Source organism: Punica granatum, chromosome 8 (assembly GCF_007655135.1).
Source record: "Punica granatum isolate Tunisia-2019 chromosome 8, ASM765513v2, whole genome shotgun sequence".
NCBI classification, from domain to species: Eukaryota; Viridiplantae; Streptophyta; class Magnoliopsida; order Myrtales; family Lythraceae; genus Punica; species Punica granatum.
This window is the reverse complement of record NC_045134.1, coordinates 25,175,052-25,187,180: the sequence shown is the minus strand read 5'-3', so window position 1 is coordinate 25,187,180 and position 12,129 is coordinate 25,175,052. Positions and strand designations below refer to the sequence as shown.

At 41.4% G+C, this 12,129-nt stretch overlaps 2 protein-coding genes across 2 annotated transcripts; one reads left to right on the top strand and one right to left on the bottom strand.

The window, feature by feature from the left end:
• Positions 1 to 719: 719 nt before the first annotated feature.
• LOC116189206 (pentatricopeptide repeat-containing protein At3g18020) lies at positions 720 to 4,112 on the bottom strand. Its single transcript, XM_031518768.1, has 2 exons — positions 1,490 to 4,112; positions 720 to 1,224 (listed from the first exon to the last, which is right to left on the bottom strand). The coding sequence occupies exon 1, from the start codon at positions 3,838 to 3,840 to the stop codon at positions 1,843 to 1,845; it is 1,998 nt and encodes a 665-aa protein (XP_031374628.1). The 5' UTR covers positions 3,841 to 4,112; the 3' UTR covers positions 720 to 1,224; positions 1,490 to 1,842.
• Positions 4,113 to 5,858: 1,746 nt separating this feature from the next.
• Positions 5,859 to 7,862, top strand: LOC116188887. The gene is made up of 6 exons (XM_031518345.1): positions 5,859 to 5,874; positions 6,139 to 6,214; positions 6,303 to 6,378; positions 6,919 to 7,035; positions 7,150 to 7,240; positions 7,684 to 7,862. The coding sequence occupies exons 1-6, from the start codon at positions 5,859 to 5,861 to the stop codon at positions 7,860 to 7,862; spliced, it is 555 nt and encodes a 184-aa protein (XP_031374205.1).
• Positions 7,863 to 12,129: the final 4,267 nt, after the last annotated feature.

The window sequence follows — 12,129 nt, the reverse complement described above, 5'->3', positions numbered from 1 at the left end:
GGATCAAAATTAGGTCCCGCCTCACATCTGCCCTTCCATCGTTTTGGGATCTCCGGGAACTCGGAGTAGTCAAAACTTTTAGACTATGGGGTGATCCCGATATTAAAAACGCCGATAATAACGTCATGGAAGCCTTGCCCACCGGAGGTCCCCTGAGACTGAGAGTTACCACTAGAGGTGCTCCAGAGACCGAACTCATCCTCGACCTTAAGGAAATGAGGCGTTCGGGTTCTCTGAAGCTCCAGGTGAACATCCTCTTACATGCCAAGGACATATTCTTGCTTGCCTAGAGCCTCTGCCTCTTCCGGCTCTAAGAATGCCGCATAACCTTTGTACGCGGTATCATACACGTAGAAGAGATTATCGCTGATGCTTGAGGTGATGGCTTAGAGGCTTGCAGCATACCAGCCCACCTGCGTTTTAAAGGGAGTAGGCTTGCTTGTCCCTTTCATCTGAACGATATAGACCTTCTTTGCACTGACATGTCTACGTAGGACCATTAGGATTATTGCGAGGGCACATAATAATCTCATATCCCGAACCATTGTAATTCGAATCATTTTTTTTTTTCGCCTGCAAATCAAGAGACCTCCGCTATAGCCACTTTATATAGTAATTGGGCTTAAGAAAGCTATATGTAGTAATTTGAATACAATATGACTTTTAAGCATCGATACGACAATTTCACTACATTCTTAAAATGTGTACTAATTATATACTTGTAACTCGAGATATAATTTTATCACGTCTCCCGGCTTTGGATACTTATCTTACACCGGTACACTATCTAGTAAACGCCTCTTACGTATACAGCCCATGTGGCCTAACTAGCTACATTAAAATGACACAAGATATAACCAGAAAACATACACAGGGTTCACAAACGACTTTGGCTCTTTTCTTCTTTACAAGATGATCCTATGTAAACAATATATATAATTAAATCAAGCAACATCACTTCCTCTTTCGGAGGATTATTCACTCATTATAAACGGCGGTCATCGGCGTCTTCCTCTTTCGTGCTCACGGAGATGGGATTTTAGCCCCACTTATAGCAGTGATCGAGCTCCTCAACTCATCAAATTCACCTACCCAGTGCCATGGCAGTCCACTGATTGCAGCAGCCTGATGCGACGCATTCATCTAAAATGAGCTCCTCTTGTCCATGTGGCTAATGATCTGGAGAAGCTCCTTAGCAGAGAGATCAGCCCCGTCCTGTAAATTCTGAGATAGTACATATGGATTGGATTAGATGAGTCATAAGGTTTACACCTAATAACTTCGATGTCTCAATGAGGATATAATTAGTAATTTCTTAAGCAGAACTTCTCAGGTTCTTTGAATCCTGCTACAGCTAATCTGACTTAAGTTTTATTTAGCTTATCTCGAAGTCGGTTTCCATAGCTTCTCCTGTGCAATTAGATGGAGCTGATAATAAATGACTAACGTGCTTCTACAAGTGGTATAACTAGGAGAGTGGATCCGTTACCCATCCAGATCACAATGGCAAAAGGCGTTGATGAGCTCAGCATCGGAGGTTGTGGAGTGGCAGAAGGCAATGGACTCAGATAGGCTAACGTATCTGTCCACGTCGGAGTCCATCTCCCCCTCATAGTGTCAAGAACGTCGGGGCAGGACTCGGAGCAGATGGGCGAGAGGAGCTCTGAAAGCTCCGACATGGACAGCTATCAGCATTAGTGCTGTATCGTTTGAATAACTGCTCAAGTGCTCCAGCGATGTCTGAGCGGGTGTAGCCATGATGGGGATGCGGGAGCCGGGTTCTTTTATGGAATCGATTTGGATGTTTAGTTACGATATTAGAAATCCTCGGAGTAGGACTAGCTACTTCTCTGTCTCGCAATGCAACTTGTCGAGAATCCTCCACGTCACGGCATCAGGAACCAGCCCGTTCTTCTTCATCTCGCCGACAATCTGATATGCTTCCCTCTTCAACCCCAACTTGCAGGCCTTATCAATCAAAATGTTATAGCAAACAACATTAGGAACCACCCCGCAGTCCACGAGCTCGTACAGAAAATGCCAGGCCTCATTTAAGTTGCCTGACCTGCAGATACCATTCAGCAAAGCAGCGTAAACATAATCATCGTGAACTCCAGAGGGCCAAATGACTTCATCCCACAACTTCTTAGTGTCATCTAAATATCCGCAGTCACATAGCCCGTCAATTACTATGGCATAGGTTCTGCAATCTGGTTTGACGCCAAGCCGTCCCATGCTATGAATTATCTCCTGTGCTTCCTCTGCTCTGCGGAGCTTGAATAACCCACGAAGAACAGCATTGTAAGTCACGACACCAGGCCTTGAGTCCTCCTCATTAAAGGCCTGATTCAGTAATTGTAGGGCCTCCGTGACTCTTCCGACGTCCAACAACCCACAGATAACTGCAGTGAACGTGACAGCATCTGGAGAGCAGAATTTGCCAGCCATCATATCCTTCAGAACCTTCAAGGCCTCCTCCATCCTCCCCATCTTGCAGAACCCATTGATCACCGTGTTGAGGGTTATAACATCAGGTTTGTAATCATTCTCGAGCATGAACATGAGCACGTTCAAGAGCTCGGCCGCGTTGTTGACAAGACAGAGGGCTCTCAAGAAGATGTTGCAGATTCGTGTTCTGTTCATTCCCTCTTGCTCCAACATAATTTGGAACACCTTTTGAGCCTTGGGAAGGTCTGGTTCCCGACAAAGAGCTTCGATGAGAACCTTGTATGTGTACTCCGAGGGCACGTACCCAAATCCAATTCCTTCTTCTAGCAACTGGAAAGCCCTCATCCCTCCTCCATCCTTGCAAAGTCCATGGACAATGGAATTATACGAAACTAGGCTTGGGGTGAACCCTCTGTTCCTCATCATGTAAACAATCCTCGAAGCACCGTGGTGCTTCCCAACCTTACACAGAGAATCTATCATCTGCCCGTATGCAAACCCCTCGGGCACACACTGCCCCTGAGGCATCTCCTCTGCTATCTCGAACAACTGATTCAGATATCCTTCTCGGCACAGAGACTCTATAAGATTTGAAAAAGCCGCGCTTTTTACTGCTGAGTCCTCTACCTTGTGCTTCATTACATCCCAGAGTCTGTGAATGCCTTCCATTCCCTGTTCCAGATTGCGCTTGTGGAGAAAACCCGAGACAAGAACACTGTAAGTCAAAGAATTGGGGGATACCCCTCGTTCAGGCATTTCGCCAAACAGCTGCTGAGCAGCGCCCAAGTTCCCAACTTTACAGTACCCGTGGATGAGAGTAGTGTAAGAAACTGGACTCGGGACATGCCCTCTGCTCACCATGTCGAGAAACAACCTGCGCGCGTCATCGGGTCTGGACAAGGCGCAAAGCTGATCGATCAGACGGTTATAGTTGGTCAAAGAAGGCACGTACTCGGGCTTGACTCTGCAGAGACAGTTCACGGCCTCGAGCGTGCGGTAGGGGTCGCGCGAGTCGAGGAGGCGCGCAAGGAGGATGTTGCAGGTGCGCGAGTCGGGGATGCACCAGGGGGTGCTGGTGATGGAGCGCAGGAACCGGTGGTGGGCCTCGGGGAAGCGGCGGTCGTCACAGAGCGCATGGATGACGCCCGCGAGGTCGGGAGGGCCGGGGTGGTAGCCGGGCAGGGCGGCGCGGGAGTGGTGGATGTCGTGGGCCTGGTAGGGTGCGGCGGTGGCCGCCTGTCTTGGGCCAGGTTCGAGACCTTCGGCACGGTCAGCGGGACGGTGGAACGAGGCGGAGGGTCGCGAAGAGGAGAAGAAGGAGGAATAGCAATGGAGGAATCTGAGAGAGTTTGAGGACAAGAGAGACAGAGAAGGCTTTGGTGCAGGGGACATTGCTCGCTCATGGTTTGCCTCAAGACACCGACAGGAGATGGGAAAGCGTAATGGGACAGTCGGGAATGCAGGCTCCAATCAAAGAAATTCTATTAGAATCCGAATCCGAATTCTACCTTAGATCCTGTCTTTTCGGGTTTGCTGCATTTTGTCGATGCGGGATAAACACTTCAGAAGTTCGCGAAAAAATGATTTGCTCCATTTCAAAATGTTGGCAGTGAGTAGATCATGAATAGTCGATCCGACCAATCAAAGTTGGGAGCAGTTTGCCAGCCGAGTTGTATCTCTTAGATGCGATGCCACTGAGCCTAAGATTTATACAGAAAATCATTGGAAAGTAATATCCATGCTGGCCCCCTTCTCCTATTGCGCTTTGCATAAGTTGCTATTGTGTGAACCCGAATTTTATTTCGTCAGGGCACGCATGCATGGACACGATCGTATGGCTTAAGAGTATCTACCTTCCCGAGGCACGCATAATGGATGCCCGTGAAAAGGAGTCATCGCTACCGGTTTACGACCAGAAAGTCGAGGACCGATAAGTTACCTTGATCTAGAGGTAAGGTATACTTAGTTTGCTAAGGCATATGGTCTTACGGAACCAGAAGTTTCGAGTTCATGGATTCTGTTATGTACGGGCCTATATCCCGTATACCCTGTCGGCATATGATCTTGCGGAACCAGAAGTTCCGAGTTCGGGAATTCTGTTACGTACTCGAGTTTGTCGTTTTTAGTTCGTTTACCGTTTGATTAAGTTTTGCTTTGTCTTACTCAATTTGCCGCCGTAAATTAATCGAGAAGCAATCAACTCGGACTAAGAGCCCAAGAGAGGGGTAGACTTTAGTGTTGAGGTTGTGGCCCACCATCCTCGCATCATGGTTCGCCTCTTACGTGGGCTGAAACCAAGAAACATAAAGCTTACTCATCCCTAGGAGACGCGAGTTGACTCGACCGATTCAACACTCGGATCGTTCGCTCGCCGACCGAGATCATTACATGAATAAATATACAAATAGACTCCTCGCAATGTACTCTCAATATAACAAATTACATCAAGCGGATCTCAGTCCATTCGCGTTAGGCCAATACACCGCTCATACTCACCATGGGTTTCGAAGACCGGAGTAGAAACTAATGCAACACGGGCTCTTGAGAACCGAGGGTCGGGTCTGACCAAACCAACGAGTCCCAAGAGGACTGGACGGTCCTCGGGATTTTTACCGGATTGATCAAGCTCCCAGGTGGTTGTCTAATCTCGTTTCACCCATCCTAACCTGAACCATCCACCGCTTGGATACTACTCGGATTGGAACGGTGACTTAAGGCTAGACCTCATATCGCACTCGAGTTGAGCAACTCAGTGTGTGGGGGCGTTGGATCCCGTGCAGTGTAATTGGGCGTCAAACCCCGTGCTAGTCGTACCCTGATGATTCAGGCACGAACCGCAAGAAAATAGACAAGGACAAATAACAAACATATGAAAACTAATAAAACATACATGGTGCGAATTAATCGTTGCGTTTACGTGATTATCAGTTTATTGATCCGAGATTGCTTAACAGACATGTTTCTATCATAAGCAGACAAAAAAAGAATGGGCACGCATGGTGAAGATCGACCATGGGTTGTCCCGAAGGGCATGTCGCATTCGGCTTTGCTTAAAAAGAACTCGATTTACATGATGTTTGTCGTCAAGCTCTATGTGTGTGGATTCATTTGAAGTTTATATGTTTTATGAAACTCACAGATTAATCAATTATGATCAGAATGTGTTTTGCTAGAATCCAAAAACCTAGAATTTTGTCCCGCCCGTTCTCTCGTGGTTGATTAGGTCCGATATGTGGTTAGTCCATTTTCGTGTTTAATGACAGACGATCTAGTGCACTGACTTAGGAGGTGGGAGAACTGAATCACCACGAGGGTGTCAAGGTCTTTGCGCCTATTCTATAAAGGACAAGACAACTTTTCACGAGTTTCCCGCTCGCGCCTCTAGTCCACATTCCCAAGTGCCCAATTTGATGGCTGTTGTCTATGGTATGTTGCAGTGAATCTCATTACTTTTATGTCTCGCTGCTTGCTCGATTCTGTGTTACCTCTGATTAGTGTCATGGAGTTGTGTATCAATGGACGAATGAATACCAATTGTGTGTTACAGTATAATAGCAAGCATTCGGCTTCATTGGGTTTCGGTCAGTGAAATTAAAACTAAATACGAAAGAAAACGGTGTGAACTGTATCTTTCAAGTGTTTCGGCATAGATGTTAAACTTGACCAGTTCCCCACTTCTGTATATTGCAGCAAGTGACATACCAGTTCTGAAAGAGGTAGAGGCTGTGATGGACCCAGCAACCTTGTGTGCGGTGCATTTCGTTATGTCAGCATTCCCATTTTTGCATTTGTTTTTCGGGCGAGAGAGGACGTAGAGATCCACATGCTGGGATTGAGTTTGGCTTGTGGATCAGTTTGGGCTATCTTGTGGAGGCACTTGGGCTACTTAAATCTGATGCGGGTCGTGCATCCTCTATTTCTCTGTTCACAGTAAGCTCTACTCTTAAATCGTCGGTACTTCCAATTCTGGGAGAGCCAGTGAATTTTTTTCGATTGTTAGGAACTTCTTTTTGGAGGTTTTCTATATTCCTTGTCTTACATAGAAAATTAGTAAACAATTACTGTAAAATGAACAAAGTGCATTCAGCCATACAACCCCCCTGTAACTGTAATGCGAGGTAAAGGAGTCGACTCAAAGCTCTTTCGATTGTTGCAACAATGCGGTATTAGTGCACAATTATCATGGCCAGCAATGCTGATCCTTTTCGCAGGTTATTGTTGTGCCTTTGCTCGATGGCTTGCTGGGAGCAATTATTCCTGCCCGCACGTGGTTTGGGATACTAATATCGGTTATGGGTGTTGCTATGTTGGAATGCAGTGGATCTCCTCCAAATGGAAGGGACCAAAATTCTCCTGATTGGAAAAATCTGTTCTACTTATCTGATTGATTATGATGATAGTTATGATCTTACAGTGAATGATTGGGGCGTTCTCTATATTTTTCTTACAATATCTCTTTGAGATTTTCAGGTTGGAGATTTTTTGAACTTCTTGAGTGCAATATTTTTCGCTATTCACATGCTCCGAACAGAACACTTTTCGAGATGCACAAAGAAAGAAACCTTCTTGGCCCTCCTTGGATATGAGGTCAGCTCTATACAACATACACTCCTTTTGAAACTATCCCATGCAATTTATGCCTATATTTCATTGGTAATAGTTCCTTCCTCTGCATGGATAATAATTTCTTTGTTTGATCAGATCTCAGTTGCCGCTGTGTTATCCACCCTCTGGCATCTCATTGGAGGATGGTTCAGTGGTGTTCAAGACTTTGAGCGATCATCTTGGACAGGCTCGTTTTGTGTTCTTCTCATACATGAATCCCTTTTTCATTTCTGTTATTGAAACATGACTTAGATTTGATTAGTTCTTGCTTTTCCTGTGTTTGAGATGTATTCCAGAAACAAAACGTGTTCTCATGCTTTCATCAAAGAAAATGTGCCCTAAACTACGAGCACCTTCATTATCGCTCTTTAATCCAGATTTTCAAGAGATGGGCCATAAGAGCTTGGAAAACTTTCTGTTATACTCTACAGTTCAGCAGTTCTTTTGACTTGTGTACTAAAATCTGAGACACAGCTGCTTAAACAATGTTGTTTCGATGGTCGGTCTATACCTTAAAGCATAGTTCTCATAAAATTGTCTGAAACTATGTCTCTAGCACGCAGTTTTGAAGCTAATGTTAACTGGAATTCAAAAATAAACTGATAAATTTAGGTTTGTATTCTGTGGCAGGCGGAAGTTCAACAGTACAGGTATTCGGGTCTTCGACACCCAAGAAAGAAGTTGAGAATGATGAGACCAACAACAGCATCCAGTTTCTCTCGGCCGTAGAGAAGCAAAAGCTGAAGAATGGCCTCTCCGCTTCACCTCCTGTTGTCAGATCTCGCGAGGATGTGAAAGATATATTATAGCAGTCTCCGGTTCTCGCCTATGTATGTCATTATATACGCATCCATGCATGTATATCTGCTGTGGCCTTGTGTATATATATTCTCTCTTTCTTGATATATGAATGCAATCTAAGTTATGGACACATTCGGATACTTATACGTCTACACTTACGTTACATATATACAAGACAGTGCTTCATTTCCTCCATTTGGCCTTGCACATCTCTTCTTCCAGAGCACCGAAAACACTCGATATGTCCAGAAAGCGCAGTAATTCTTGCTACTGATCAGGCCCGGTTCAGATGCAGACCAAATTAGCTAACTCAGTTGGCCATTAGACTCTGCAGCATGAAAGCCTTGGAGTTTGTTTTAAGGTCATTTCGCTGCATATGAAACTTTTTTTCAGACACTCGGATTCTCATTGCTAATCACCGAAGAGATCATTAGCCCAACTGTGAGTTGTACTGATCAACTTGCCATTTTGTTTCCGTGTTTCTGCATAGATCAAGGAATCAGCTTGTGAGTGATGATATGAATTTTAAGGGCGTACAATGTATTAATAGCCTCTTGTTACTGTGGATGGTTTCGAAATCGGCCTAGTCCCTATGTTGCAACTCGAAGTAATCAAATTTCGTGCTATAAACCATCATCGAACCGTGAAGGTATGTAAACTTATAAATTGCAGAATGCTTTAAATAAAAAAAAATAAAATTGCGGAATGTTGAGTATAGCCATACCCATTATCTTCACATTCTTTAAGGGCATTTTATCTATTACTACAAATTGGAGAAGGAAGTTAGTTTGTTAAACTTTCCTTTTCCAAAACTATCCATATAGAAATAATAAGGTTGACGGACAATCACTAAAATATGTAATTATGTAATTTCAACTTCTTTTATAACTACTCACTTTCAACTCCTCCCACGATTCTCTCTCCCTTATCTATCTCCTTTCTTTAAAGCGTTTCCTCTCATGCCCTCTTTAACGTATATCCTCTCAATACAATAATATATCATTCTTTTCTATTAACTTTTTAAAATCGATAATTTTGACTAGATTAATATATGTAGTTAGTATAATTTTCAAATTAAAATTACTTTTAATTTTGCGCGTAACATGGATCACACTCTAGTTATAATTACTGTAAAATATCTGAAGAAATAGGCCTGGGAAGATGAAATTGTGAGACAGTTCAAGCAAATTTCAAGGCAATGCCTTTACCAGAACATAAGAATCAGTTTTGCTCCATAAAAGTGGGCCCGGGGACTTGTTTAGACACCGTCGAAGCCCAGTTAGGCCCGGCGATGTTGTTATGTTAAGCCCATATTCTTCCTTTATTTATATTTTTTTGCGATAACAAAAAAAAGTTCGTGAGCCTAGTCTAATGAAATCAAAATCTTAAATTACTAATAAAGGAGCACGAGCATTTACCGAAAAAAAAGGTACGGGTAATTCCACTAGATATCAAACCTGAAACTTCTAGTTATCAGGCGATAACGTGCGAACACTACGCTACACTATCTTTTGATACTATTACAGATTTGAAAGTATGTAAAATAAAATAATTCATACTAAAAAATAAAATAAATGCAAAATTCCTTTTTCTTTTTTTGTATTTACCCTTTGTTTCAGTCTATTCATGGATCGTCAACCATTTTTTGTCTTTTTTTATGAATGTGTCGTATTTCAATTTTTTTATGTCACTTCAAAAAATAGACTCTTCAAATAATCAACTCCGTATGTATACTATCAACTGCATTTGCATATAAAGTGACATGATGCGGCCAATAATACACATTTTCTGAGGAGTTTGTTTGGAGTACGACATTCCTAGAAGAGACAAAATAATATTAGAGAATCCCGACTAAAAATTTCCGATTTCTTAATATATATATATATATATATGAAATTTGGATTCTTACTGCCTTTTTTGAGTGTGTCTGGGATTGGTGAAAAAGGGAGGGCCCTACCCCTCCATCAGTATCACAATGTTGTGTTGTGGTGGTGGTGGGGCTTTTCTGAATTGATATGGACCAATTTCGAATATTGGGAGACAACGGCTCATCTAAAAGCTTATTTTCTTCTACTTCCACTCTTGCTGCTGCAATGTCTTCTCTCTTTCTCATTGCCACCACATTCCCCAGCTTTACGATTATCTGTGTTCCTAAAGCTTCTCCCGTCCTTTTAAGGGATGATTCCTTCGCACGATTGCATTTGCCAAAATAGAATGAACTCAACTGATGAATATAAATTTTGATCTAATGACTACGAGAGACTTCATCTTTTAAGGGATGATAGAATTTACTTTCCTCTCGGATGAACTACGTCGGGAAGCTTTGTATTCGGTTTGATTTCTCATACCAATGAGACTAGAACAAAGCCTCAAAAACACAATCATAAAAAGTGTCATTCTTTTCTATAGTTTGTATTCGGCACGGTTCTCTATATAAAGTTGAAGCCAGAAATACGTGCATCTAACAAAATTAAAGGATTGGTTTTTTCGGTTCGCTTTAACTATTGATTTTTCGGTCTACCCATAGTGCTAGATGTACATAAACGAGTCTTTTCTCTAAGGGTAATTCGGTGCAGTTATTCTCATAATCCGAATTTGTACTAGATATATATCCGATTGCAAAGGAATTAAAACATTGATTAGAACTTGTTAGTAATATCGATTATAAATTTACCACCTTTTTTTTTTTTCCCTACACTCTTGTCTCTCCAGTCCACGTGGTCCACTCCATTGGAGCTGTGTGTTTGTTGCCTGAGGGATTTGCAGACATTCTCCAAGCATGCTTATTGTGAGTCAGAGGAGTGTGCCTTTCACTGCCCAGAATCTTCGTGGCACATGCCTCTGTTGAATCCCAATATATATTCTTGATTGGCAAAAAGCAAAAAAAAAAAAAAAAAAAAATCTTGATGACTTGGACTCCAATAGAATAGTAAGCATGTAGTGTTCTTTCGTTAGTGTTTTTTTCCCGCATTAAACTTTTTAAAACTTATTCCTAAACTAGACTTAGTTTCAAAATAATTTCCAATATAGACTTCTTTATATGAAATTATTTCAATCCAATCCCTATTCTTTAAACTCTTTTAAAAACACCTTAAAAAGTATAACCGGATAACCATTAAAAAAACATTAGCCGTTTTGCCAATTCGATTAACCGGTTAATCGAGTTTTAAAAAAATAATGAATTCTATATAGAAATTAACCAGTTCGTTTATTTTGAACAAAATTCTTAGGAGTCAAGCATGATTGAAATCAATTTTCGTACCCCTAAAGATACTCTTATGTTTCATTTACTCTACTCGTTTTTTCGATTCATTTAACCGAAATCTACATAAAAATTAATCGGATTCGACTATGTTGGACGTAATTTTTAAGAGTCAAAACATGAATTAAAGTCGATTTTTGTGGATTTTTAGTTTTGTTAATTTAATTTTCAATTATTTTTACTATTTAGATGATTTTAGTTGTTTTATTGAATTTTATTTAGTCATTTTAGTATTTTATATTTTTAAAATTATTTATGATTAAAAATCAATGAACTGTGGGTAAACGGAATTATAATAAGTCATTAATCAAATTGATTGTTGACTACACATTGAATTAAAGTAGAATTAATCATCAACCTACATCATTGACTTTTTTAACTGAACATACCCATCCTCAAAGATTTGCGGATGAGCAAACTTTTAAGGATTTAATTAATGATGGATGATAATGGCCTTTTTGATTTGCACCTATCCTTTATTGGGTTAAGGATTTAAATTAAACAAATTAAAATGTTTTGGAAATATACATAAAAAGGAAGAATCGTGTTACATATTTCTTATTGTTTTGGGGAATATAAATAAATAAATAAAATAATGTAAATCTATTATGAGAATTAGTTTGCAAAGAAGCGTATTATGAAAAATATTTTGCAATAAAACTCCTTAACCCAAATGTCGCCATCACAATTCTGCAGGGTTCTGTCAGTGATATTATTGTCCCCTGTTGGCGTTGCTGACAAAACATGCTGTTTAGTGTTGTTCACTGTTCTCTCCTCATGAACAGTATATAAATTATATATATACATGAATATGTTTGTATTGGACCCAGTCAGGTGGAGTCAAGATTCCTCTCCATTGCAGTACCTGAAGATTCTTCGGGGCTGAACATTGGATCTTTTGTGGGGGCTGTAGCTATGCATGCCTTACTGGGTATGTCGTAATTCTAGTCTATGGACTATGAGTCTAGACTCGAGGTGCAATTCGAGCCACGTGAGCCGTGTTTTGTTCCGCT

Coding starts and splice junctions, on each gene's coding strand:
- LOC116189206 (XM_031518768.1), bottom strand. CDS start 3,840: ATGTCCCCTGCACCAAAGCCTTCTCTGTCTCTCTTGTCCTCAAACTCT.
- LOC116188887 (XM_031518345.1), top strand. Junction 6,379..6,918: donor CCTCTATTTCTCTGTTCACA/GTAAGCTCTACT, acceptor TGAGATTTTCAG/GTTGGAGATTTTTTGAACTT. Junction 7,241..7,683: donor TGAGCGATCATCTTGGACAG/GCTCGTTTTGTG, acceptor ATTCTGTGGCAG/GCGGAAGTTCAACAGTACAG.